Genomic DNA, 27,297 nt, shown 5'->3' with positions numbered 1-27,297 from the left:
CGTTCAATCTTAACAACTTAGAGAGTGAGAGTGTAAGCTACGGGACAAATACATTTTCTCAAAGGTTCAAAAAAATGTTCATTGTGCACGTCTGTCTGTGTCTGACACCTGTCGTGAATACAGCTGCAGTGATTTCATATAGCGCGGTACCGATTCAGTGATTCCACGCACAAAGTAATCAACAACACCGATTGCAGTTACGGGGCCTTACTGCGACGCGTGGACTCCGTGGATCAACCAGGACAGCCCTTCGGACGATGGCGGAGACAACGAGTTGCTGGCCAACATTGCGCACTTCTCGGAGATCTGTCCCGAGCTGGCAGCCGTCGAGTGTCTGCCCGTGGACCCGGCGCACAGTGGGCACGCAGGGGAAGAAATGAACAAGTTTGCCGAGCCGTGCAATAAGAAGGGACTCCTGTGCCTGCCTGGCACACCTTGCGTCGACTACAAAGTTCGCGCCTATTGCAAATGTGAGTGGCAAGAAGGTGATATGTTAACGGATGAAGAGGGTCCATCAACAAAGCTATTCAGTACGCAATAGCAGCTGCTTTAGTTCTTATAAATTGGTCGTGCGTGACGTTGAATGTGTCACGGCTTTGTACCGCGACTGTAAACGAGAAAGAAAAATGGGGCAAATGCAGCTGCAGTAGTGCTTCCTTCTGATGTAGCCGATTCATGGGCTATTTAAGGTGGCCGGAGGTGTTGAACGCCATAAAGGTCCGTAAGCATGTAGCTTGGCTGTACGAAGTCTCCTTTGTACACTTTGGTTGCTCAACTTCGCAAGAACAGAAAACGCTCAACTGTCATATAGAACGTAGCATTAGCAAAGGTGGCTAGCTGGTTAAAAAGAGAAAATTTAAACTTTTTACGGAGGAAGAACTGCGAAATTATTTGTATTTAAATTTACTGTTCTCTGATCTGTCGCTGACAATATCTAGGGTCTTTGTGATGCCGGTTACTAGCCCTCCAAAGATTTCTAGAAGTGAGAAGTATTCTCAGAATTTATTAAGTGGAGCCCTTATCTGTGATAAACTCACTCTATGTGAATAATTTGACCAGATCTCGGCCCATTCATGGCCTGGATTCATGTACCTTCGTTTCTCATCCGCGTTTCCTTATGTGCCCTGATTTTATTGCACTTACGTGACCGGGCTGTACTGACTTTAGTGTACTTAAGTGACTTCACTTTGTGTTATTGTTGCTTGGAGTTGTCTTTTAGTTTTAATGCTTGTAAGGTAATTCTTTTTTTTATATCTGTGTGTAAAAAAGAGCAGCCGACACCAATTAAAGGCGACAGCGTCGCCTAAGCACCGTATAATAAAAAAGATGTCTAGGGTCTCCCCGCTAACATGCAAAAAGTTTTGAAAAAATGAGAAGCGTTTCGGGTGGGTGAGATTAGCTGCTTGTAGTTGGAAACCTTGTGAAGAAGCCTCAGTTATGTTTGTTTCAATGATGACAATAAATTGTAGTGATTACTAACTCATTTTTAGATATAACTCTACGGCCACACTTCCAATGCGAAGTTTGTTCGTTGGACACCTAAAAATATCACTTTCAGTACCTTGCGCCGTGTTACTTCCTGTGGAAATTTTTTTCTGCATTTAAAATAAAACCACTATGCAGTGCTAGCGGCGGACCAGAGTCGCTTTTAAAAGGTCTTGGGTACTCTCTTTTATAACGAAAAAAGACACAGAGAGAAAGAAAGAGAAATAGTTGCGCGAACGGTAACACTTCGAAAACAGTGATGCTTTTAGGCGTCCTTAAGAAACATTGTATTGACAGTTTGGTCCTGACGGTAATAATTAAGAAGTTACTTACTTTGTCACTACTAATTACTTAATAAGGACACAAGCGTGACGGTGGTTTGTGTAGGACGTCCCTAACAATATACAAGCAGTTTCATCCGCACAGATGGCATCGCTTTTTTCTTTGTTTTAGGTTGCTCCAGTTTAGCTGAAACACCGGACACAAGTTTTACGCAGTTTTCTTGAGGTCATAATTTCAAGCGTAGGTGCAGCCGAACTGTTTTTCTAGTCTTAGCGCAAATGTTGAAACGAAAGCGGACCTTGTCTGTTGACTCTTTATATGAAGTTTCATTTCTTGGATGTTGTTTTTTATTTTCGTATATTTTCGTCCTGCAACGCGCCATTCCTTAGCTAAGGAAATGGGCAGTGAGATAGGAGTACTAAGTACCCGATAAAATATCAGATGTGACTACACAGACATTACGAAAAAAAACAACGACGGTACGTTCGCTGATTACTTAAAATGTGTTATTTACCTCTTTAATTACTAACATTAGGGCACGCGTCACAACTCCAAAATTGAGGCACATCAATGGGGAAGTCACTTCTGCTTGGTAGAAATCCTAACTCAAGCACCACTTTTGAAAGTAAGTGAAACCACTTGGTAGTTTGCAAGAACCGTAAAATGTCATCAAAAGATCAGGCATACACACAAGCGCTGTTTGCCGCTCCCGTTGTACTTATTATTGATTTGCCGCTTGTATTTACGTTGCTCGTAAAGTAAAAATGATCAAGTCGCATCGCAGTCCTCATATCCTAATCGATACACTTATTTGTTGTTTGGCCAACTTCCGAATGTATCGCAGGTCCATCGACGGAAGTCCCCTCGACACAGGCGCCTGTAGTTACCACAACAATAAGTAAGTACACAATCATGTCCATCCCACGGACAGCCATTGTGAGGCTTTGGTGCGACAACATCATACCACGACTACACGACTAGCGATGCAAGCATCGGTCACAGTACTTGCAGCGCAGGGCAGGGTTTCCCGGTAGACGGATGCAACGTAGCATATGTACGAACTTTTGTTCGCTGATACGTTGTGCTAGAAATCCGTATCATGGCAAAAAAATCCTACGCCTAGGAAAAGTCTTTCTGTGAGCACATCGAGCTGAAAGTTGTTACCTGTTGATTCCTGTAGCTTCAAGGAAAGCTAACTGAAATTTGGGTGAGCTGATAAAGGTTAATCGTCGCGTCTGACAGCACTGTCGTCTGTCCTCTCCTTATTGTGTTTTGCCTGGCGGCTAAGACTATAGAATGAATTAATGCTCTGTAAGCGTTTCGGCCGAGAAATCTACAGGCTCAATCAACTACACTATCCTGTTCTGCTTGAATGTGCTGCGCTTCCGTTACTTTATTTCCGCATAAACTACAAGTTGGTGCGCTGTTAGAGAACTAACCACCCCGCAGTCAGTAAACGAAAGAATGGAGAACACCAGACTGAGCATTCTGCAAACCAAAATTTACCACGCTGCCTCATGCTTTCAGCCCTAGTGCGTCAGTGTTGGCGGTCTTTCTGCGGTGCTAGAAATGCGCTCAGGTTTCGCAAGCAAAAATGACTTTCGGAACTGCGCTGCGACTCCGCCTGCAGCGTGATGGAGCGTAGTGCTAGCATGTTCGGGGATGGAAAGTTTCCTTGAAGCTCGAAATGTACACAGACAAACAAACAATGCACTGTAGCGCACTTTCTAAAAACGAAGGTACCCGCCGTGGTTGCTCAGTGGCTATGGTGTTGGGCTGCTGAGCACGAGGTCGCGGGATCGAATCCCGGCCACGGCGGCCGCATTTCGATGGGGGCGAAATGCGAAAACACCCGTGTGCTTAGATTTAGGTGCACGTTAAAGAACCCCAGGTGGTCAAAATTTCCGGAGTCCTCCACTACGGCGTGCCTCATAATCAGAAAGTGGTTTTGGCACGTAAAACCCCAAATATTATTATTATTATTTAAAAACGAAGGTTTTCTTTGAGAAAGCCGGGTTTCTTGACCGCGGAAGCTGCGTCCTTGCTGTTCCCTCGCTGAATAGGCCGTTTTGCTCTTGCGATAGGTTATCGCTGTTGCATTACTGTGTGATTTTGTGACATGATTTAAGATGCCTATTCGCGATGTTACTTCTGCATCTGAACTATTTTTGTCATGTTCTAATGTAAAAAGCAATTGGTTTTTATTACAATTTTTCGCTGCTTCTGAGCAAATGTATGAGTGTTGGGACCTAGTCAGGCAGAGTTTATCTGCCTTTAGTCTCAACCGAGGCAGTGCATATACTAAGAAACTGAAACTGAAACTGGAAGCAATCACGGCTGCACGGTAAAGAGGAAGTAAAAGTTTCTTGCGGATAGAATGAATTCGAATTGTGCTACGTACGTATGCGCATGCTGGCTTTGAAGTCATGATGTGTTCAAGGCGTCCTAGTACTGGCTAGGAGTTAGCAACATCACTTAACAAAAGCGTCGGTATAAGTTGTGTGTGCCCACACGTTTGTGTGCGTGTGCACTCGGGTTTAAACTCTTTATGCATCCACACAAGGCTTCGCTGCATGTAGATTACAGCTCGCTGGATCTGGCGCACTTCTTTCTGTACAGAGTTAGGAGAGGAAACGTCTGCCTGTATATTGCCGGAATGCGTTTTTGGGAAAGCTTCACGAGAAATCAAAAGGCCGGAATGTGATCGCATTGACGCCCGCAGACTGGCTCTGTTATTGTGGTGCTCGTATCATATAACGCCCGCTTGTTGTTTTGCATTGAGAAGGCCTTTATTTAGTTTTCGCGCCTCCGCGATTTGTTCAACATCATTTATTGCGTTTAGTTTCATTCCTGACAATTCCATGCGATGCAGAGGTGCACGACCGACGATAACTCATTCTCATATTCAATAAATGACCCCGACAGATGTGGTTGCAATTCCCTGGGCATTTTGTGATTTTGTGGGCATTTTGTAACGCGTGGGATGCACCCGTACTTGATTCCGGAGGTGTGATGGATAATATTTCGCGGATGCTGTCTAAACAAGTGTTTGATAATGTACCTACGAACTTCCGAATTTTCTCATATGAATGCACTTTTTAACTTCGCTTCCTATATTTGATTGCATGTGCAACAATTCCCATTGATACGACAGTCTTTATGAGAGCATCCGACGTAAACTTCCCCCGACGGTATAACCGACACAATCTTCCGTGCGAGTTGCGCCTGTACCGGCCGGGAGCGAGTGACGTCACGATCTTCTCACGCAGGCGTGTGTCCTCCGGGCAGCCGCTGGTCCGACTGCGGAATCCGCTGCAACGCCACCTGCGACCACTTTCTGCACGCGCTGCGCTCCGAGGGCTTCTGCGTGGGCGACGACGCGGTCTGCGTGTCCGGCTGCTTCGGCGCGGGCTCCCACTGCGGACCGGACGGCCTGGTGCACTTCGACCGCGACAGCTGCGTGCCCGCCCAGCAGTGCCCCTGCTCCGTGCCGGGCAGGGAAGCACCGCTCGCCGTAAGCGCGCTCGACCCGCGTCGGAAATTAGCGAAAACGCCGACGTGAACGGGAGTCCAGTTGACTGAAATCGCTGGTATTTGCTAGTCGCACGTATATACTGAATTCTAGTTAGGGGAAGGGGTAAGTACGAGATAGGACAATTTAAGTTATCCACAGTGGGCAAATGAGAGGACATTCAGCTGGCAGCCATCGCTACGACGAATAACACTTGTTTTCGTCTTAGCGCAAACGGAGGCAAGTCACGTTTTGAAAAAATTGGCTCGGGGGAAGCGCTCCCCTTGTTCGATCATTGTTAATCGATGCATGTATGACGGCCGCAGTCCGATGACACCGAATTGTAAAAAAAATTAAAGAAAGTGGTGTAGCTAGATTTAGGTGCACGCTAAAGAATTCAGGTGGACAAAATAATCTCTAGTCCTCCCCTACGCTTACCGCATAATACACTCTGTAGTTCGTGTTTGTTAATTTTCAAATTGTCATTATTGCTCTCTTTCAATGTTTCCAGGCAGCATAGGTGAGGAAGCCAGTGAACTGCCTTGGGAAGAAAAAAAAAAACGGCAGAACTTTTTACAAGAAGCATGTGTTTGGCCAGCTATGCTGAGTTGTGACAGGAGATATAGGACTATACGTGTAGGAAACTGGAAATAATGAGAAATCCTGATGACAGGTAATTACCCTTGTAAAGAATAATTCGGGCGTCTATATATTGTCTGCAGATTTTTGCAGATTTCTTTGCGTTACCATGGCTCTGTCATTTTTGTTGTGTAGTACGGGCAAGGTCGTGAATAAGTCTTTTTTTTCCGTACGCTTATGGTGCCCCGGCGCTTCCGAGTTGTTTCTTCACTGAAAGTCAACAAGCATTACTTTACAAAAAGGCTGCGTGTCCACAAGATTTCAGTATCATGTTCGGAGTTTGGAGAGAAAACGTCTGTCCGTATATTGCCGAAATATATTCTTGTGAAAGCTTCAGGCGAATTCTAACGAAAATAAGTCACGTATTTTTTTTTTTCTATCGCAGCCCGGAGAGGTCGTGGAGCAGGACTGCGAGAAGTGCCAGTGCCTGTACAACAAAGTGAGCTGCGTTAGCGTTCCGGGCTGTGGCACAACCATCGCACCGGAGGCGACGAGTACGTTCACGCGGAGATCCTTGCCCTCGCTTCTCTTCCTTTCTCTCTCTTCTTTGCTCTTCATAGCTCCTCTCTTGAGGCAGCTCTGGTGTGCGCGGTAGGTTTTTAGAAGTCGACCGGTATGGGAAAATGCGTTGAACCGAAGCACAGATAAGTACAAACGCCGGCCCGAAGGATTAAAAATCTAACTGATTAACGTCTAAGCTGGAGCCAAAGTCATGTTGAACCATGTAGCCCAACATCTGACGTTGCTGTATGTGAAGTGAAGAAAAAGAAAGGTCAGTGTAAACAAAGATGAATGCTGTTAAACATCTCAAACAGCGCCAAAATTATGAAATGGCCAACAAATGCTTATGTTAATTTCAATATTAGAATTGCACTTCTGGAACACCAGAAACGTAACCAGCAATATGAACTTAGCTTTCGTACGAGTAAGTAATGACTGACGCAAGAAGGAGGGACAGGTTTGGAAGATAGCACGCTTGCCTCTCGTGCGTCATAATATTGTGAGAGCGCCTGCTTTGTGATTTGTAACAGTGTATCGATAAGCCCTCAGGTCAAGCCATACAACCCTTTAATCATTAAGGACGTTATACGAGGATTAGAATAGCATTTAAATTTCCTTTGTAACGGATTTTTGTTGTAATTCTAACAGAAACCTTTGCGCGTATTGTGTATGTGGGACAAGATAAGTAGCACGTTGCTATCTGTGGATGTTCTCACTTATTCTGTTTCCTCTTTTGTTTTCACAGCGACATCAGCTCCCACAACGGTGTGGTCACGTAAGTCGTGTTTTTCTACTGATTAGACGATAACAAGTGCTGTGTTACAGTATCAGAAAGGGTTCCAAAGAGCAGATCACTAAATGTAGGGTTACATAATATAATTTCTATGCATGAGATAGGGAAGTCTGCAGGTCTAAGAAAGCTTTTCAAGACCTGAAACATGAGGGCCATTGTAATATTAAATAAAATTGAAAAATGCGTACGTTAGACAGTGCTGTTTTGTTCCTACTAAAAAGGATATAGACACTATTCGAGCAGGGGGTAGCACCGAGTGTCGCTCTTGCGGAAATCATATGAATGCACGTGAAACCTTTCAACAAACGTCACTCTGCCAGGCGCGCGGTAGCAGCGATGTCCTCGTTCCACTTGCTGCATGCGAAATAGCCTAGGATCGGAATTTTTCCGCTGGTATGCCAGCTCACCTGCACAGTACCCAGAGTAGCCACGCAACCTTTACTGGAAGTAGGGATGGACAGGATAGATAGGCGCCTTCCATAACTAGCGATGAAGTTAGAGTGGCCATGCAAGACATGTCCAAGGGAAAAGCGGCAGAAGAAGATGGAATAACACTCGACTCAATCAAAGATTGATGAAATATTATGCTTGAAAGACTAGCGGCCCTTTATTCACAATGCCTCCCGACTTCAAGTGTACCAGAAAGTTGGAAAAACGCTAACATCATGCTAATCCATAAGAAGCGAGACGTTAAAGAATTGAAAAATTATAGGTCCAGCTTGCTTTCGGTGTTGTACAAAATATTCATCAAGATTAGTCGTGTGGTTTACTGGGCCAGTTGGCGCATGGTGGCAGTATATGGGGCTCCAGCAAGTACAGTCGCGAGCACAAGTAGAAGGAATGGCAGGACAAAGCGCTGTCTTGTCCATTCCTTTTACTTACATAATATTGTGGGGTTTTACGTGCCAGAACCACGATCTGATCATGAGGCATGCCGTATTGGGGGACTCCGGAAATATGGACCACCTGGGGTTCTTTAACGTGCACCTAAATTGAAGTACACGGGTGTTTTCGCATTTCGCCCCCATCAAAATGCGGCTGCCGTGGCCGGGATTCGATCCCGCGACCTCGTACTTAGGAGCCCAACACCTTAGGCACTAAGCAACCACGGTGGGTACAAACAACCTCTTTATACGGCTTTCATAGATTATAAAAAGGCATTTGATCCAGTAGAGATACCAGCAGTTATGAATCTACTGCGTAATCAGATAATATCTTGTGAGATATCTACAAGGTTTCCACGGCTATCTTGGTTCTCCAGAAGCAAAATAGAAAATTACGTACCTATCAAGAAAGGGGTCACGCAAGGAGACACAATCTCTCCAATGCTGTTTACTGGAGTTTTAGAAGTATTGAATCCATTATATTAGACTGGGAAGGCTCAGGGGTGTGGAGCAACAGCGATTTCCTCAACAACCTTCTTTTTGCAGATGACATCGTCCTATTCAGTTAGACTGGGGATGAATTGCAACAAATAATAGAGGACCTTCACTGAGAAAGTGTAAGAGTAGGATTGAAGATTAACATGCAGAAAACAAAGATAATGTTCAATAGTCTGCCAAGGGAACAAGAATTCATGATCGCTAGTCAGCTTGATTCTGTGCAGGATCATTGCTATCTAGGTCAATTACTCACAAGGAACTTTAATCATGAGAAAAAAATACACATGAAAATAAAAATGGGTTGGGGTGCACACGACAGGCATTACCAAATCCTTAATCGGAGCTTACCACTGCCGTTGAAAATAAAAGTGTGCAATCATTAAATTCTACCCATGCTAGCATATTGGCCCGAAACTTGGAGGTTAACAAAGAGGTTCGAAAACAAGTTAAGGACCACGTAAAAAGGGATGGAATGAAAAATGCTAGGCGTAACATTAGGAGACCGGAAGAGAGGGGTGTGGATAAGAGAAGAAACGGGAATTACCGTTATTCTATATATAGGGGACACTAAGATAAAGAAATGGAGGTGGGCGGGCCATGTAATGTATAGGGCAGACAACCGGTGGGCTACTAGTGTTACAGAATGGGTGACAAGGGAAGGGAAGCGCAGTCGAGGCCGACAGGAAACTAGGTCGGGTCATGAAATGAGGAAATTTGCAGGTTCAAGTTGGAAACAGCTAGCGCAAGACGGGGGTAATTGGATACCGCTGGGAGAGGCTGCCGTCCTGCAGTGGACATAAACATTGTCTCATGATGATGATGATTCTAGCTAATCGCGCTGCATGCTAGAACACTGCGCGCGATATAAGAAATGAATCCAGGGCCACGATTGTGTAACCGTTACTTTGCGACTGTTTTGCTTTTAGCGCTTCGTCAGCGGTGCGAGCAGTGCTGGATTTAAGTTATCACTACGATCAAGCAGTCGTGAGCGGTGTATGATAAGAGAGAAATCGAATCGAGCAAAAATATTTCTTTTCTTTCCCCCTGACAGCGTCTCCCGAAGGTGGCTGCTGGACTCCCTGGTTGAACGACGACCGTCCCGAAGGACCAGGCGACTTTGAGGACCTCCGCACGCTCCAGGCTGAGGGCAAGGCGTGCGTCGAGCCTGCAGCCATCGAGTGCCGAGTCGCCGGCGGTGAGAAACTGACCAGCTTTCTGTTATCATATATAGCCTAACGTTACTTCCAGATATTCATTCGTATGAGAAGTAGTTGAGCTTTTAGAGGACTTGTTGGATATAATATACGTTAATGGTTTTGAAAAGCGTGTGTGTATATACGACGGATTTTTTTTTCGACATTGAAGTAATTGTGCTGTGCGCGTCTTTTAATATCCATAGTGTTATTCGTATTGCTGAAAGGCAGACGTGCAACCACAAACACAAGAAGGAAAGAAAACACGATACGACACAACTGCCAACTATCAATTGAAAGGTCACACAATAGCTCATAAGAATTAAGACACTAAACTTATCTGTGTATGCTCAAAGGAAGGCAGCGCCAACCCATCAATCTCGGACACATTCGGGCACTTGCAAAAGATAACTGCTTAAGCAAGACAATTACTCTCTGTGTAAGATAATCGCAGGCCGACTTACACACATGATACCGTTATTAATTACATGCCAAGCCTCGAAGAAAGGGCACAATTCTTCCTTCTTATCTCTGGACAAAACTATATTGCCTGAAAATTTAGAAGGACACTTGCAATCGCGACAATACAATGAAAGGTTTGCTAGTGTCCCACCTATCAACGAACGTTTATGCTCAGTTAGCGTATGATTGAGGCAACGTCCTATCTCCCCTTTTACCTTTCGCTACAACGTATCGCTGACGTCACACGATAAAGCGGACGCATTGTTTATATACCTCTTCGACATACATTCATGATATAGGAGCTCTTCATATCTGCGATTTCTTTTTTCAGAAAAGACACACTCGACGCAGACAGGACAGAAAATGGAATGCTCCTTGAGGCAGGGACTGCGCTGCTGGAACAGTGACAATGGACCCCATGGTTGCTTGGACTACGAAGTGCGCCTGTACTGCCCCTGTGGTGAGCAATAAGGCCTCAACTAAATTACAGGCAACTGACTGTAAGCTAGCGTGTCTGCTTTTCCCCTAAACTTTCATATTCCGCTAACAAGACACCGTAAAGCTAGACATACCCACACCAGCCCCCCCCCTCCCTCTTTTTTATGCAGCACATAACTATTTGAAACATTTTCTGGTGTACTTTGCTATCACCTGAGACGCGAAAGCGAAATCCTTGTAACACCTACTCTACTTCACCTTAATCCACTCTATTCCACCTTGATCACCCTAATGCACCTTACTCCACCCTAATTGACCTTAATCGCCCTTTATCCACCTTAACCCATCTTAATCGACCTTAATCCACCTGAACCCATTCTAATCCACCCTAATCCTCCCTAATCCACTTTAATCCACCTCAATACAGCCTAGTCCATCTTAATCTACCCGAATCCACCTTAATTATATCACTGATCAATCATCAATTACCTTTCCTAATGGTTAATAATCTCTTAAGACGACTGGACATGCTTTGGTTCGCTTCTGGCCTTTCTTGGGTCACGTGATATTTTCTGCACTTCACAACGCGACCTTTAAACATAAAGATATAAGACTTTCGCCTTAAAATCCGTGTGTAAATACCACAGTAGTACAGTTGTGCTCCACGAGCTGGGAAAATGAAAAAGGCAGGCAATAATTACGTACGAAACTGAACTGAATAAATGACCGCCTTGCGAAATTTAACTTAATAAGCTTTAACGTAATTACTTTTCTGGACAAATTCGAAGCAATTATTTCGAGTCAATGAGTTCACAAAACAAGTTCCTTTCGAAAAAAAATTCTGAGGCTGCTTTTGGGGGTATCTGTTTCCCCAAAGCTATGCCAGACTATGTTGGTGATGCAGTAAAATTGGTCCTACAGTGCTTGAAAGAGCATTTCTATTTTTGATATGTGCAACAACAGTGTATCTTGCCTCAACATGAGAGGGTGCTCATATGAAAATTGGTGCTAATTTTGAAATTCACCCGAAGTAGAGCTGTTAAGTATTTACTATGATTTGTCATTCACTTCATATCCGCCTCAACCTGAAGCTGCCAAGCTGTGCAGGATGCTGTATAAACTAAAAAAAATAAGGCACATACACCTGGTACAAGTACCGGAAGACATGAACCTTGGCAAGCTTCTATTCACATGCATATGGTTCATTGTGTTTTCTAGCGCACTGATTAGACTCTTCACGGTTAACAGAATGCCTTGTTCTTGTCTTCTCAAACAGCTCTTTCTGCAGTAAAGTCGAGTACTAACGGATAAGCTAAAGCTTACGAGGTTCTGGTGTAATTTTCTTGAAATACTTACCTTATTTTCTAAATACATGTCGACTGACGTATTTTTCACAATTCACCGCCAAAGACATTGCTGTCATATGGTTTGTGTAATGTGTAATAACTTAACCCTTCTTCGGATATTTCTGTGTTTTACCAGATTGGCTTGCCAATCGGTCAACAAATAGATGCGTATATGTCAGAACTATAGTAACTATTTACACAATGTAGCTCCTGCCATAAATTAGTGTTCAGCATGCTAATGCGAATAACACATGAAAGAAGTTTTTGTGGAGGATGGATTCTAATCAGGTCAAGTGCCTTCACTCTAACTGAACTTACAAGTATAGAGTAGCGACGAAAACATTCTAGCTCCTCAACCTCGCAGTAATTAATAGGTTTGACTACAACAACAATAATGGAATACTTTTCTTTAACTACGCTTAGTCGTGAGCCTGCACGAAACTGTAAAAAAAAAGCAATACAGCTCGGCTGAATCGAAGAACACCTCTGCAGTGGAAGAAGAGGAATTTGTTACGACTACAACGATGGAAGTGATAGTGCCAGAGTGCCGCCAGGGCTGGAGTTCATGGATAAATAGCCACCCAGTGGACAACCTTGGAGACCACGAAACCCTGCAGTCGGTAGTCGAGGCCGGTCTGCTGGACTGTCCGAGGCCGTCATCGATAGAGTGCAGGGAGGCTGGAACTCAGGTATGGTCTTGCAGGGGCACTTTATGAAGTAATAAGGTGAAGTAGATACAGGGTGCTTCAGCGAACACTTTCAAAAATTCTTAAAGGTTGCCTGTGGCAGATGGCACAATTCTAGTTCATGAGATGGTCCACTCGAAGAGGCGGACATTACTTGCTCAAACAATTGAAACGCATAATCCACTAACTATCAAACTGGCACTAATTAAGTTTCTAAGTAATTACTTCATGGCCCATATTGCAATTTACAAATTCTAGCCTTGGAGCTTGCAGGGCGAATCCACTTGGAACGAATTCTCAGGATGACACCAGTTTCGAGATATTCATTTTCGAAGTTTGCAGAGAAATGCATTGGCATTCCATTTATTTTCTTAATAAAACGTCGTTTTATGAATTCAAGCACAAAAATAACTAGAACGCAAATGCATTTCTCCGCAAAGTTCAAGAATTAATATCTCGAAACTTGTGTCATCCTGAGAATTCGTTCCAAGTGGATCCGCCCTGCAAGCTCCAAGGCTAGAATTTGTAAATTGCAATATGGCCCATAAAGTAATTGGTTAAAAACTTAATTAGTGAAATTTTGATAATTAGTGGATTTTGTATTTATTTTTTTGTGCAAGTAATGTCCGCCTCTTCGAGTAGACTAGCTCATGAACTATAGTTGTGCTATCTGCCACAAGCAACCTGTAATAAATTTTGAAAGTGTTTACTGAAACACCCTGTGAATTCTGGTAACAATGGAATGCTCAAAAACCCCAGGGCACTTCCCCGCTTGCTCAAGCCGTGCGTTTTTTCCACAGTGCTTTCTCTAATGGCACAGAAAACGATATGCCAAGTTTAGACGTCTTATAATGCGGTAAAGGCTGTTTTTTTTTTCATAGAAGAAACACTATCGTTTGACAACATGGCTTCGTTCCTAACTTCAAATGGCTTAAGCTGAGCACGGGAGGACAGCCAATTGCAGATACTTTTTGTAGGAGGCCACGGAGAAGTTCAATTTCATTCGAAATCGATGCATTCAATTAGGAGTCAACTATTAATCTCCCAGAAACCGTACTTAGTGGCCTGGTAGCGAATAAAGTTCGTCTTGTTTCGCAGCTTCTACATTCCGTTAAACTTTCGTACTCAGTGCCATTTTCACGGCGCCCTAGGCACTCGCTTTTTGAAACATCATACCCGCGAGCAGAGGCTTCGTGAAATTGCTTCTGCTAACTTGATTCTGTGCAACTAGTACCTGCCTACCTCAGTTTAATCTGTAACATTGGTTGAATTGAAATATATCATGTAAACTGAACAAGCAGCAGCTGAGAGCAATACTCGTACTGCTTAACAATTTTCTTGATCTCTGGTGGCCAAGAAAAGACCGGATTCATAACTGACAGATTTGGTGTTCTTGTATCAGTTGTTGTAATTGGAGGACATCACAGTGCCGGAAGCGGGATATAGTAGATGTAATAGCATCGCCACTACATCCAATAGCAGTTGTTGCAGTATTAGCAGTTGGGCTAGTATCATTGGTAGAAAACTTAGAAGTACTATATTGGTAAGGTTTTTGTTGTTATAATTCGACCAGTTAGTAGAAGGAAAATAAGTTGAGTTCATCGAAGGCATCGATGCGAGTGCAGTATCGAGATGGCTCCTACAAGCTTGTGTGCCCTCTTTGCGCTTTCTGTGACGTCTTGTCCTTCTTTTTGTGATCGTTCACTCTGTGCTATACAACCAGAAAATCATAAACCAACAAGCCCAAATTTGCAATATTCTACAAGAGGCCACAGCTAGGCTCTCACAGATAACATTGCTGTTGCGGCAAAAACAAAAATGCAGGTACCCTGGAACCAGCTAGGCATGATTGGCGTGCGGTGCGACCTGTCGTCTGGACTACTCTGCCGTAGCAGCAGTCAGCCGAAAGGCAGGAGCTGCGTAGACTTCGAGGTGCGGTTCTACTGCGACTGCGGCGAGCCGACAACCCTACCCCCGCGCGTCACCACGACCACGACGCTCGCCCCGACCACAGTCGCTGTCGTCACGACACAGCTTCCTTGCGCCTACTGGTCCGACTGGTTTGACACAAGCCGACCCGGCGTCGAAGGCAACAATGGTGACCGGGAGCCGGGAGTACGCGGCCACCCGCAGTTGCAGGGATTCTGCGAGCACGTGAGTCCGTTTGCCTTCCTAAAGCCAAACTTCATGTTATCAGCGATGATGATTCAAATGTCGGTTAAAAATGCTTTAGAACACCTGAGGGTTTGTAATGCGATATTACCCTACTATAATGCAATGATTTTTCACCGACATCAAGAACTTTCTTCGCCATCGGTGGTCAATGTTGAGCTTACGGCTTTTTTGAATCCTATATACTTGCTTACCTATGACCTCTTGTCCACCTCTGCCATATTCTTCTATCTCTCTTCTTTCTTGTTTGGCTTCTTTTATTCTGTCTTCTATTTAATTACTAAAAAGAGGCGTGACTAAACGCCACTCTACGTGTGTTCTATTCTACTTTGCCTGTCACTCTAAGCATTATGCCGTTTTCATGCTTCTCCTTTAGGTTGTTCTTGCTCTCCTGCTTGGGACGCCCATCCCGTTCTTGACTACTGCGCCTGACACTGAGGCTTTACATTCAACGCAGCCGAAGCCTGTGTCATTACAGATACTCCGTGAGACGTGGAATTTTAGTCACTGACGACACTCCGGCGCAGCGTTGCAGCTTAGTTAGTAGCGCCCATGCCCGCCAGGTGCGTCGCCAGTCTGGCGACAGATGATGCAACACCGCGGGTATGATTCAAAGTGCCCGGCGCACTCTGTGTTCACGTGATTAGCTTCCGCAAGCCAATTTAGGTATTGCGCAATTCTACGATTCTAGTTCTACACCCCCCTCTCCACTCCGCTACCATCTCCAGTGGTTCTATCGCCGCCCTACGCCTCCTTACCAACATCACTCATGCACCCCACCTCCTCTGCTCTTGACTCCGCGCCAGCTCCCCCTCCGCACCTAGCGATTTACGTCGCTATCAATAGTGAAAACCGTCAAATGTCCTGACTGCTTGCACATAATAAACAATAGAAAGGTCATTTTGATTTTATTCGCTATTGTCATCGCGACCACTCGCAGCCTAAGTCCAGTGCAAGACGACTGACTATCCAACTAACCTAGCGTTATCCTTCCGCATCAGCCAACTCCATAAAAATTACTCGCGTGCTCAACTTTCAGTGCATGCTGAATCCGTGGTGATCATGATTATTCCTAGGCCTCCCCTCTCCTTCACTACGGCACTTATCATACCCGAATCCTGGCTTTCAAACCTCAGACCTCGTAATCCCGTATATATATCGTATCTCGTTAAATCTCTGCAAAGGAAATTGAGAATCATGAAGAGCTCTTCAATTTCCGAAGCTGTCTACCTCCAGGAGATCCACAAAAGGGTTGCGGCGCAGCCACGACTTCATTATGCTTCCGTTTTCCTGTTGGATCGATAAAATTTGAGAAAGACTGGGCATCACAAGGTTACAATTCAGAACTAAATCTCCCTGAAATCACTTAATCGAAATTTACTGTATTTTAATGATCAGAAACACAATCTTATTTTCCATCTGTGGATCGCCGGCTGGCGCTCTCGAACGAAGACATAACTTCAGGAGTCAAACTCAATTCTAAGAGCCAAACGTGCCCAGTTTCACTACATAATGAACCAGTCGGCAAAGTTTATCGATATGGCACCACACCACTACGTTATTGGTGCGACGTATGGCAATAAAAAATATGAACTGCTTTACAGAAATGAAAATGTGCAATTGAGAAACTGATCAGTGACAAACTTGGCGAACACAAACATCACCGGAGTTCTACAAATACTTTGGTTTGTGTAAGCCTGCGTGCTTATTTATTTGTTTGTTTGTTTGTTTGTTTACTTGTTTGTTTGTTTGTTTGTTTGTTTGTTTGTTTGTTTGTTTGTTTGTTTGTTTGTCTGTCTGTCTGTCTGTCTGTTTGTTTGTTTGTTTGTTTGTTTGTTTGTTTGTTTGTGCGACTGTGCGTGCATGCATGGTTGTGTGTGTGGATAAGTGCGTGTGATTGAATTCTCTTTTCCACGTCAATAATCTCTACGACTGCACCGACGACCCATCACAATGCCGACAGGGACATAGTGGAAGCATTCTGCCACTCCCATAATACTTAAAACCTGTGTAGTTTTCTTTAAATTCAGACTATCTCAAGGCACTTACGTTTCAATGCTACTAAACGTCTGTCCGCCGCAGAGTAGCCTAAAATCTGTCGGAAATTTACCTTGCACATCTAATGGTTTGCGCCTCTGTCATTCACTGAAGTACTACATGGATAGTTCAAAAAAAAGCAGCGCTGTCAGATACTCCGTCTAAGCGAACCCGCAGAAATGGCTGCCGACAACACCTCCACTCCCCCTCTTCATTTTAGATGTTTCTCCACACCTCTACCCTTTATGCAAAAAAGCACGCTTTACAGGCTATTTCCTGTCTTTTCTGCGAAACTGTCCAGAAAGGCACAAACTACAGTATATTCACTCCGCGGAATTATTCTGCACAAGAACTTATGGCGCTAAAGAGAGCCCTTTCCATAAAATGAAGTATGTAACCCAATCACGGAGCTAACAAAGTGGTATGACATAAACATAAAAAGCTTCAAAAGCGCACTACATGGATGCCGAAGTAAAACGGACCGGCCTCCAAAGCGATTCAGACGGCGACAAAACCAGTGTCTAGTCGCTCAACGGTAAAAAGTTCTCCGATGACGCCTTCGAGCTTATGTGAAGCCGCAAGGCAAAACGAAGGCACACCACAAGGGAGTCCATCTCCTCGAGCACGTCAACGGTAGGATCAATTCGGAATACCGCAGACAGTACGATTCTATTTGTACCAGAACTCGCTACCGACAACCTGAGGCGACTCAACAGACAGTCTGTCTCGGTGTAATTTGAAGCGGTGGCGCCCAAGCAAGTCACAAACTTTAGAGTCAACGCACGAAAAAATATGTTGGCTATTTGCGTCGCTCATGAAACTGCGCTTAGCACTTTGAGTAAATTTACAGAACTTGGAGGCATGAAGGTCCCCTCGTATATCCCGCTGGACAGCGGTTCCACTACTGGTGTGATCTACAACGTGGACGTCTCCATCTCAAGCGCTGACTTGCCAATAATAGTGAAGCCATACGTTGATTGTGCCGCCATAGTCCATGTGTCTCGCCTCGGCATATCCCGCTCTGGGAAAATAACTTTCAAGGGCGAGTCTCTCCCTATGCACGCCAAGGTCGACCACTTTAGACGCATTGTGCGACCATTTATCTCAAGGTCACTCTAATGCCACAATTGTATGAGGCTGGGACACGTGAGCGCCGTATGCGAGAAGACCAGACTTTGCTCACGCTGCAGACCCCTGTGCAGCCACAGTTCTCAAATGCACCAATTGCCTTGGGTCCCATAATGCTTCATCGTAGGACCGCCCCAAAATGAAGAAGGAAAAGGCGATCTTGAAGCAAATGGTGAGACACCATTCGCCTCTTCGAGAAGCTGTTGCGGCCGTCAGAATGCGACACTCCCGACGCCGTGGGACTTCAAAGAATGCCGATGATTCTGCGAAGGGTACGCCCCATCCGACAACACTTCCTCCTCTACCCCCTAGGCCTGGCGCAATCCAATCTAAATCTGACAAGGTCATGGCGGAGAACAATGCAAGTTGGTTCGCACTACTAAAGAGGTTACAACCGAAGTCGCAGCCGATGCCACAGCCAGAGCCGAAGCCACATCAAGTGACACAGCGCGGATTCCTGTCAAATTGTCCGAAGAAGGGTAAATGGTTATGATGCTATGGTCTCTGATGAATACTTTTTGAATGCTCTTGAATAACCTGCCTACTCCGTCCACGCAAAGTATAGTGCAACTGCTGGATGCTCTCAATTCAGTGCTTGCAATTCTTGAGTAAGCATCGTGGCTCGCCCGCCTCATGGCTATTCGCACTGAAGTCAAGAAAGCCGCGGTTTACTTCAACAATATACTGCCACGTACTCGAACCTACTATTAACGAGTGCTGGCCTTTAGATTCTCCCAGGTGACTTCAACGAAGCACCAATATTAGCTTCAGGTAGCTGAATGACGGCAGCCCAACATACCGGTAGGATACGCGCTTGGACTTGATTGATTTCAAAGCGCTTTGCTGCGTGCAAACAAAGTGTTTACTCTCTCCTGCTTTCCTTTTTCTAGTCACCTTTCCCTTCCCCCAGTGTAGGGTAGCAAACCGGACGCTCGTCTGGTTGACCTCCCTTCCATACTTCTCCTTGCTTTCTCTCACTCTTGTACTATTTTCATTTATTTGGTTCAATTCAGCTGTCTTTAGCCAAAAGCATTAAGCTGACATCCCAATCGCAGGGCTACGTGAGCGCGGCCAGCTGCCGCAACGACGAGGACGCCGACTTCAGCGAGACGGGCCAGCTGGGTCTGACGTGCACCCCGGAGGATGGCTTCACCTGCAGCGACGCGGATCAGCCTGCCGGACGTAGATGCGACAACTACAAGATTCGATTCTACTGCTCCTGCGGTGCGCTCTTACTCTCGCGCGGCAATTTCACGCTAGTGCGCCAAGTAGATTTCCAAGAAAGAGAAATTGCACACTTTTCTTGCCCACGTAGATTTACGAACTAGGCGTTTTTCCAATATAAGAAACAGACCATCTAGAACGCTGGATTATCTCCAGTTCTATTTGTCACTTGTATGTGTACAATCTTACGTGTTGTTCGTTCTGAATACTTTCTCCTTGCGTTTCCTTTTCAAGCTTCCTGCGTCTACGACATGGATTAACTTTTATTCTGTACATTCAAGACTTTCTAGTCAGAGTGTTCAGGCTTATCGAACAAGAACTTCTCGTTTTATTCCGTCATTATCACCGATCCCTGGTGTCCACGTCCCACGTCGTTACAGATTTGTGACGTGCATAATTCAGGTGGCCATTCAAAATATACTTTTACTACTTTGGGTGTTCTCTTTATTACCTGCACAATACTATGGTAAAACCTAGCACACTCAAAACTTTCCAGCCATTTCTTGTTGGCTCGTCACCCTATTTTCAAGCTTCAATATATGATCTTTCAAGAAATAAAATTATTCGTTGTTGAGATGAAGCGCTGGATCAAAACCAGTATCCCTGATGTCATCAATTTCTGTTTCATATTGTGAGGTAATGCAGAAGAGCGCTATATTTGTGAATACATATCCCCCTGGCTCGCGCCATTTATGGAAACTAACGTAAAGTCCGTGTTGAACGCTGCTTTAGTGAGTTTAGTGCGATCATAAAGTTATATTTATAAAGAAATGTTAGGATAGATATATCTTTTGCTGAGCTTCCATCTTATTTTTTTTTCTCTTTAAGGTTTCATTAATACGGCTTGCAAAATAAATGCAAAATTTTTGCTTCATTAAGCGAAAATTATGACTCGCACAACTGACAGTTCCAGACCATTTTTCAAAATACAAGTTTGCAATCTTCATTTAAAAACTAACTTTTAGGTCTCTATATATTTGCCTCCTCAACAATGTTTCCCTTGGGAAGCATCACCGTCGTCCTCGCCACATTGCTGCGTCGCCGTCTCGCACTGTGCATCCAGCTCATTTAGCGTTCTTGTTTTGTCACACCTTGTGAACGGTGTAGCGCGTAACCATAAACAATGCATGAGATCAAAGTTGTGGCTTACGCGATGCATAGACATGAGACTGCATGAGATGAGGCGCTGCATCGGAATAAAGTAAAGAGAATTGTATGCACTCCATTTAGTATTGCAGCATTTTATTAACTACTGCACGAAGCCTTCGCTTCTCATATATTCCAACATGCGTGTTAAATCTCCATAATTTCATTTTTTTTTTCAATTTATTCAGAGGGCCCGGTAACCACGGAGATCGTCGTCATTCCAACAAAACCAGCGACACCGCACCGTAAGTAAAGTTCCCCCTTCACGGACGGTTTTCTTACGTCAGCAATGATGCTGCTTTTAAAACAGCAAGGACAGAAGTTGCTACACGTAGCTGAAATGTATTGCAAGCGATAACAGCTGAGTGCGGGATTCTTGTGCAGCTTAGCGCACAAGAACACGATGATGTATGGCCAGCTGTCATGTGTCGCGGACATCGCTCGGGACATGACAGTTGGTCGTACATCTTTGCACCATTTACTTTTCGCTTGACTGCGCAAAAACCCCGCACTCTGCTCTTCGCAGTTCAATCGTTGCTGTGAGCACATAAGTTACGTGCTAGAAAATAAAATCTCAGTTCACGGCAATTTCTCGATGAGAGCAACCAAAAGAATAAAAGAAAAAGTCCGCATGCCATATAAAGCCTATAATGAGTTTGCGCACGATGTAAAGTGTAACAGCGTAGCAAAGTGAGTGAATTGGAGCAACTTAATCATGGTGGAAGGAGAACAAACTGAAGTACACAGACAATAACGGAACGCCACAAAAGCGCTCCATTATCTTGTTCGTGCGCTGCATTTTTCGCACTTTTGATTTAAACCATTTAAAACCACCGCGCAAAACTATGCATCTGAATAATCTGCCTGGTTACCTGTTGTGTTCTTGCGTTACGCGTAAACTTGTGCTTGTTATTGCTGTTTGTTTATAATGTTTTCTTTTTGCTGTATTATGACTGGACCTCTTTTCTTTCCCACTCCCTTCTGTGACGTCCCGCTGGGGCCTTGAAAGTATTCAAATAAATAAATAAATAAATAAATAAATAAATAAATAAATAAATAAATATAACATGCAATGTTTCAACATTTCTTCTTTGTCAATCTATTCTTTCTAGCGCAATAAATATAGACAGCAGCCAACAAGTGCCCTTTATCATCAGTTTGAATCATACAGCGCGCATTAGTAGCTAAACAAAGCTGCTCGTTATCTCAACATCATTACAGCTAGCATTAATGGAAGGCCGTAAACGTGCTATGTGAAAGAACATTCTTGAAGTTTTTGATAATATGATTCATTTGTGGGGCTTTTCAACCCGAGCAACAATCATTAGTCAAGCTTCCGATTGTATTCTGTAACACGGGCCTGAAATGGGACCGGGCGGGTACTTGTTTAAAATGTTTTTGCCATCCTTATATCAGGCGTTTCAAAGTATGAAAAAGGAGGAGTCTGTTAGAGCACTGATTTGCCCATAGACACGCATACAGCAACAATATGTTACGCCTCCTCAGATTCTACGCGTAATTTCTTTAGCAACATGAAGGACGATGCTGCAGTGAGATGCCGATCAACCCAGAAACCTACTGTCACAATTTATTCCTATTGTAAAAGAGTGCCAAATGTATGATAAAAAAACTTCAAAGAGAGTATGTTTGCCTCCATTCCAATGGCAAGTTTAACTTCACGCCTGATTGGCTGTTTGAAGCAACGTCAACGACGTGGCATCACGCTACGTTGACTGCCACTATGTAATTGGTAACTAGGTTGCTTGACCGTCCCTTATGGTACAATGCAAGCATGATTAGTCTATGTCCACCAAGACTGTTGACAATGAACATGTGGTACAGCTAATACTGTATATTTGGTTTCTCTGGGAGAGAGAAAAATATACATTGAAGTCAAAGTACTAATTTCTAACTGATTTGAAAGAAACAGTCGGAACACTCCCCCAGAAAAGAAGAAGAAAAAAAGACACTAAATTACGACTGACAAAGTTCAAAGGTCTGCTAGCTTCGCGTTTTCTTCTTTCGTTGTGCCTATTGTCTTTTCATCGGGGTGTTGAATGAGCGAATCCGTCAAAGTGGTTTTGCCGTGTAACAGGCAAGGACAGAAAAAACAACACTGTGGTGACCCACATTTGCAAGAAATCATACATGATTTATCGTTGGGAGACAGCTTTTACATGCAAAAGAAGCAGTAATAAAAGGTGCTGTGTTACGGCCTGAGGCTTCCGTTGTGGTCTCGCAGCTTCCTGCAGTTCATTCATTCGCGTCATTGATGGTCCCGAACCACTGAGCGACTCGAACCTGAAGGCCAGCAGCAGCCGGGACCCAGGGAGCGGACCACAAGCCGCGCGCCTACGCAGCCGTAAGTACCAGCAACTCCGTGACCGTCAATAATGGCAGCACAACCTTGCCGCGAGGCTGATTATGACATGTCGCTCAGGGCGCCTAACGCCTTTCTGTTTAGATAAAATTTCGTAGAAGGCGCAGACCCCTAGCATTTGCATACAGTGACGCAACACTGCTGTGTCGGCTGGTTAAGAGTAGCATTCACTAACTCGTACAGCTATCGTATTGGAATGGCGGACTCACCAATGTGCGCTAAGTGCAAGTGTGAAAACACCACCAGTCATCTTCTGTGCCACTGTTCTCGCTATGATAACCAACATCAGACTCTCTAGTGTGCCTTGAATAGACTGGACGACAGGCCATTTACAGAAACAAGGATCTTGGGAGCCTTTCCTTACAGTTCATTAGCCCAGAAAGCAGTTCGAGCGCTTCTTCACTACCTGATGGCAACAGACTTGAGCGCCCGACTATAGACATCCTGCACCTAACTTAGTGCATGCGGAAGTGCAGTATGGACTCACGTTTTTTCTCACTCTCTTTCACTCCCAATTACCCTCCCCCCTAGCAAACTAGACTCAGTCTGGTTAACCTCCCTGCGTTTCCTTCTTTCCTTTTCTATCTTTTGTTTGTACTCCCAGCCATCCGTTTCATGCTTAACAAACGTTGATCTGATGCGAGTATTAAGAAATAACGAACAAATCACCGCATTGGTTAGTATCCGCCTACGTATGATTACTGCTTATGTTGCAAGGTATGTCACCATATATATTGCTTTCTGCGCTTTCAAATTACTGGTCCGGACTCCCCTTTATTACGTGTTTTAGCGATGGTTACTTGAATTGCTGAAGTGGCTGTCCAAGAAAGGTCCGTCGTGGCGGGTGTCATTTAGTAGCGCACAAGCTTTGCTTGAACTGCGAAGCTCTTTGCTTGGAGAAACAGCTCAGTTTTCTATAATAGCTTCGTGCGAATTTCAGGAGGACGCCAACCTTCCTATTTATTGCATTTTTGCTATCTTGTGGTAAACGAGTTAGGAAATGAGCTATTTCAAGGTTCTCACCTGGTGTGATCATAGTTACAGACATAGTCCTTGAAGAAATAATCGTTTTTCTCGCTAGAGCTTAGAAGCACCGCGCAAGTTATTCCCTCATATGACACATACGCAGTTCACAAATAAAGTGTGTAAGAAGTGATAAATAATCAGTGATTTAGTCATAATTATCACTTAGCTTTTATGAATGCAATCCAACCTGTCTTTCGCTTACCGGATGCGAAAAGTAATAAAACATTCACATTCAGCAGTAATCTTCGGTGCATCGTCTGCAATTTCACTGAAGCCTTTCACAATCCGCACTTGTACGTCGACCAATATTTGGCGCGTCATTATGCTTGTTACATTATCTGTCTTCGTCGACCCTGTTTTGCAAATATCTTTTAAGAGCTCGCTAATGGTCATCAGGAATTTCGCCTAAACGAATTCTAGTGAGTGCTCGCCAGCCTTTTAGGACGTGGCACGCGCACACACAAGATTTAAAGCCTGCTTCGAGAAAGGAGCCAGGGGTGGACGACACCAATGTAACAGGAAAAAGCAATGAAAATTGGGTTGATAGAGGCCTACAAAGAAACGGTAAATCATAGAAGAACTGGCAATGGTAAAATCAATAAACGTACAGAAGAGTTATGAGCAAAACCAACAATACGTATGTAAGACGCGCCCGTGAATAAAAGAGGAAGTCCTGCAGCAACGGGAAATCTCGACACGGCTTCTTTCGCCAACGGTGTCCATTCTAGGCAAAACCCACTCTTCAATGCATAAGCGTTTGAGATCTATGCCTTTATTTTTCAGGAGCGATTTACCCAGCGTTCTAAATCAGATACAAAAACGCTTCAGCTACAAATTCCGCTGGATACCGCCAAGTTGCGGAAAAACCCATGTCGGGCAAACCGGCCATTGTGTGAACGACCAAATGAGGGAACGCGCAAACAATTTAACAAATGATGTGAGCGCCCATCTCTCTGCCCATTGCATATCGTGCTGCTGTAAGCCAAATTTTTCTGAGGTGATAATCCTAGGTAGGGGTAGAGATAAAACCGCGCAGGAACTGCTATAGCACATTCCTATCGGTGGTCAAGCGTGTGTTAGTTAAGCATCTGTCTCGTTATATGATGAAGAAATAAAATCGTTAGGTTTGACATAAACAAGATGACCTGACTCTTGCTCTCCGCTGCTCTCTGATGTCGAGAGTGTGCGCGGTATGTGTGCAGCAAGCTTTGGGCGTAATAAACGGTTGGGAGTGTAGCGCCATCTTTCTTTATCTTCTGGCTGTCACTTAGGATCATGCTTTCCGGTTTTGTTTTGTTTTTTGCGCTAAAATACCATGCTGTTCAGGAATTACTAGTTCTAGCTAACTTTCTAGCAATAAATTATCTCGAAACATTTGAAAGAGACAACTGCAAGCACCGCCACCACTACAATTATCCGTTCGAAAGTTTGGATACTCAAAATGAAACATACACACAAACAAACGCACACGCGCTCCCAAACAAAGCAATAAATAAAGACGCAAAGACGAATTGGTCTATTGGGAAAACTCGATGGCCTGATTTAGCACTTTGTTGCTGCCGGCTCGTCTTGAGGAATATCGGTCGGCATTTGACTTGTTAGCGGCATTTGCAAGACAGGGGAGAAATGGGGAAAGGCAGAGTAAAAAAAGACCACAGGGTACTTCCACCACTTGTAAGGCAACGGTTGAGTAGAGGCTTCAGTCAGAAAAAAAAAAGATGAAGAGCGATCTAGTGTGGCGTACACGATGACGCGATGATGATGTTTATTTGCAAATAAGGTAGGTAAGGTCCAAATAAATGCTCATAATTTCCCTAGTTTTACTACTCTGATTGAGTCTACAGAACGCTTAGCGTGTAGGACTCAAACAAACAACCCGTTCGATAGTGAAGTCTTAAATATGTTGCCTTTAATATGCAATCAAACTCATTATCGCAAACCTAAGTGCATGTCCCGATACTGTGACTGGAGCATTGTTCTTGATCTGTTAACACCGCTGCTCTCTTTTCTTTTGTGTGTGTGTGTGTGTATACACAAGTTAGCGCAATACCACCAAGACTGCTTTGTACTCTCAACAATGTCCTCCCTTTTGAGTCCATCTTGAACTAAACATTTAAAAAATGCCTTTAACCTTGTCACTAACGGCACCCAGCACTATGCGCATTTGTGCTTGTCTCCACTGATGGCCGGAAATAAAAGTATGAAAGCCTTAGGCAACACGATCATTCAGACTTCAGAGAAGAGTTTGCTTCGATGGAAACGCTGTCTTCGTGGTCGGAAGGGCTTGGTTTAATATTTATACCTAAACTATATTGATGCTTAACAGAGCCGCTCAGAAATAAAGGAGGAAGAAAGTGGAGACAACGAAACGCTCTTCGATGCCGGAGCAAATGTTACTGCAAAATTGATAGTGCTCTGATTTCGACACCAAGTGCCTTGAAATCACGGTGCCTCATATACGTTGCGCAAAAGAACGCTGAAACTGCGGCGTTAACATTAGCACTCAAACGTCTTGTCAAATCCCTCAAGGTTACCTTTTCTTTTTCGCTTTGCAGCAATAGAAAAGTGTTTCATATCTCGAAAGCAAATTCTCAGTGCGTCGAAAAAAAATATGTTTACACAGACGTCTGCATGATTTAAATTTATTTTTTTCAATCCTGGATCAGACATTACTGCGCCATTCGCGCGTCGCATAAGTTCCGTGAGATGCGCACGTCATATTCGTTGAAATTTTAGCCCTGAAATAGGTGAGCATCATGCAGTGTAAGTAGGTTAAGCTTTCACCAGTAATAGTGCTCGTTAGAGCAGAGCAATTAGGATTCCGAAGTGTAGTAATTGCATATTTCCTAGCAAATACAAGGGCAAGAATCACGCTCGCTCATTCAAATCACGAAGGTAACCTACAAAACGAATTGCAGGTACAAGCAGTCCGTGACTAGCGAAGAATCGTGCATAAGCCGGGACACTAAACAAAACGTTTTTTTGCCTTGTATTGGAACTCTGCGTATTCATTTATGATGTCTATATACTACTCTATGCAGGCAAAGACCACATGTCGTTGTAAAGATGCAAATTCAGAGACACTAAACGACCCACTTAGGGCTTCTCGATTTGTAGTATAAATTATATATTTCCAATGTAACCTATGCATGTAGCCTATGCAGGATAAAATAAAGGAATAAATCGGAGTAGTCCATAACATATCCCGATGCAGTCTGTAGACATTTGAGGCAGCTTTTAGTGATAAAAGTCTTTGCGCAAACGAGCGGCACAGCGCATTTGCGCATTAATCTGTGAGCTAACTGATTCCGGGAATAAACCTAGCAATGCCGGTTATTTTACTGCGGTATAAATGAAACCGCTGCTTTCTTCTTCAGTGAGGTATTTAAAGCATCTTTGATATTCGTGCTCGGAAAAACAAAAAAAATTGTCTTCGCCGAAAACCACTGTCATTCTGGGAAATGCA

At 44.1% G+C, this 27,297-nt stretch overlaps 1 protein-coding gene across 1 annotated transcript in view; it reads left to right on the top strand.

The window, feature by feature from the left end:
• The window catches only part of LOC139061451 (SCO-spondin-like), a 195,330-nt gene that overhangs the window by 73,084 nt on the left and 94,949 nt on the right, over positions 1–27,297 (top strand). The window contains exons 30-41 of the mRNA XM_070541441.1: positions 198–470; positions 2,612–2,665; positions 5,037–5,281; positions 6,303–6,411; positions 7,164–7,193; positions 9,645–9,788; positions 10,580–10,708; positions 12,525–12,721; positions 14,543–14,872; positions 19,111–19,279; positions 20,614–20,670; positions 22,668–22,787. Of these exons, the coding sequence (XP_070397542.1) occupies positions 198–470; positions 2,612–2,665; positions 5,037–5,281; positions 6,303–6,411; positions 7,164–7,193; positions 9,645–9,788; positions 10,580–10,708; positions 12,525–12,721; positions 14,543–14,872; positions 19,111–19,279; positions 20,614–20,670; positions 22,668–22,787 (1,857 nt within the window). The remainder of the gene's footprint in view (positions 1–197; positions 471–2,611; positions 2,666–5,036; positions 5,282–6,302; positions 6,412–7,163; positions 7,194–9,644; positions 9,789–10,579; positions 10,709–12,524; positions 12,722–14,542; positions 14,873–19,110; positions 19,280–20,613; positions 20,671–22,667; positions 22,788–27,297) is intronic.

This window comes from Dermacentor albipictus, chromosome 6 (assembly GCF_038994185.2).
Source record: "Dermacentor albipictus isolate Rhodes 1998 colony chromosome 6, USDA_Dalb.pri_finalv2, whole genome shotgun sequence".
Classification (NCBI taxonomy): Eukaryota; Metazoa; Arthropoda; class Arachnida; order Ixodida; family Ixodidae; genus Dermacentor; species Dermacentor albipictus.
The sequence above is the reverse complement of the archived record's forward strand: the minus strand, read 5'-3'. Positions and strand labels throughout refer to the sequence as shown.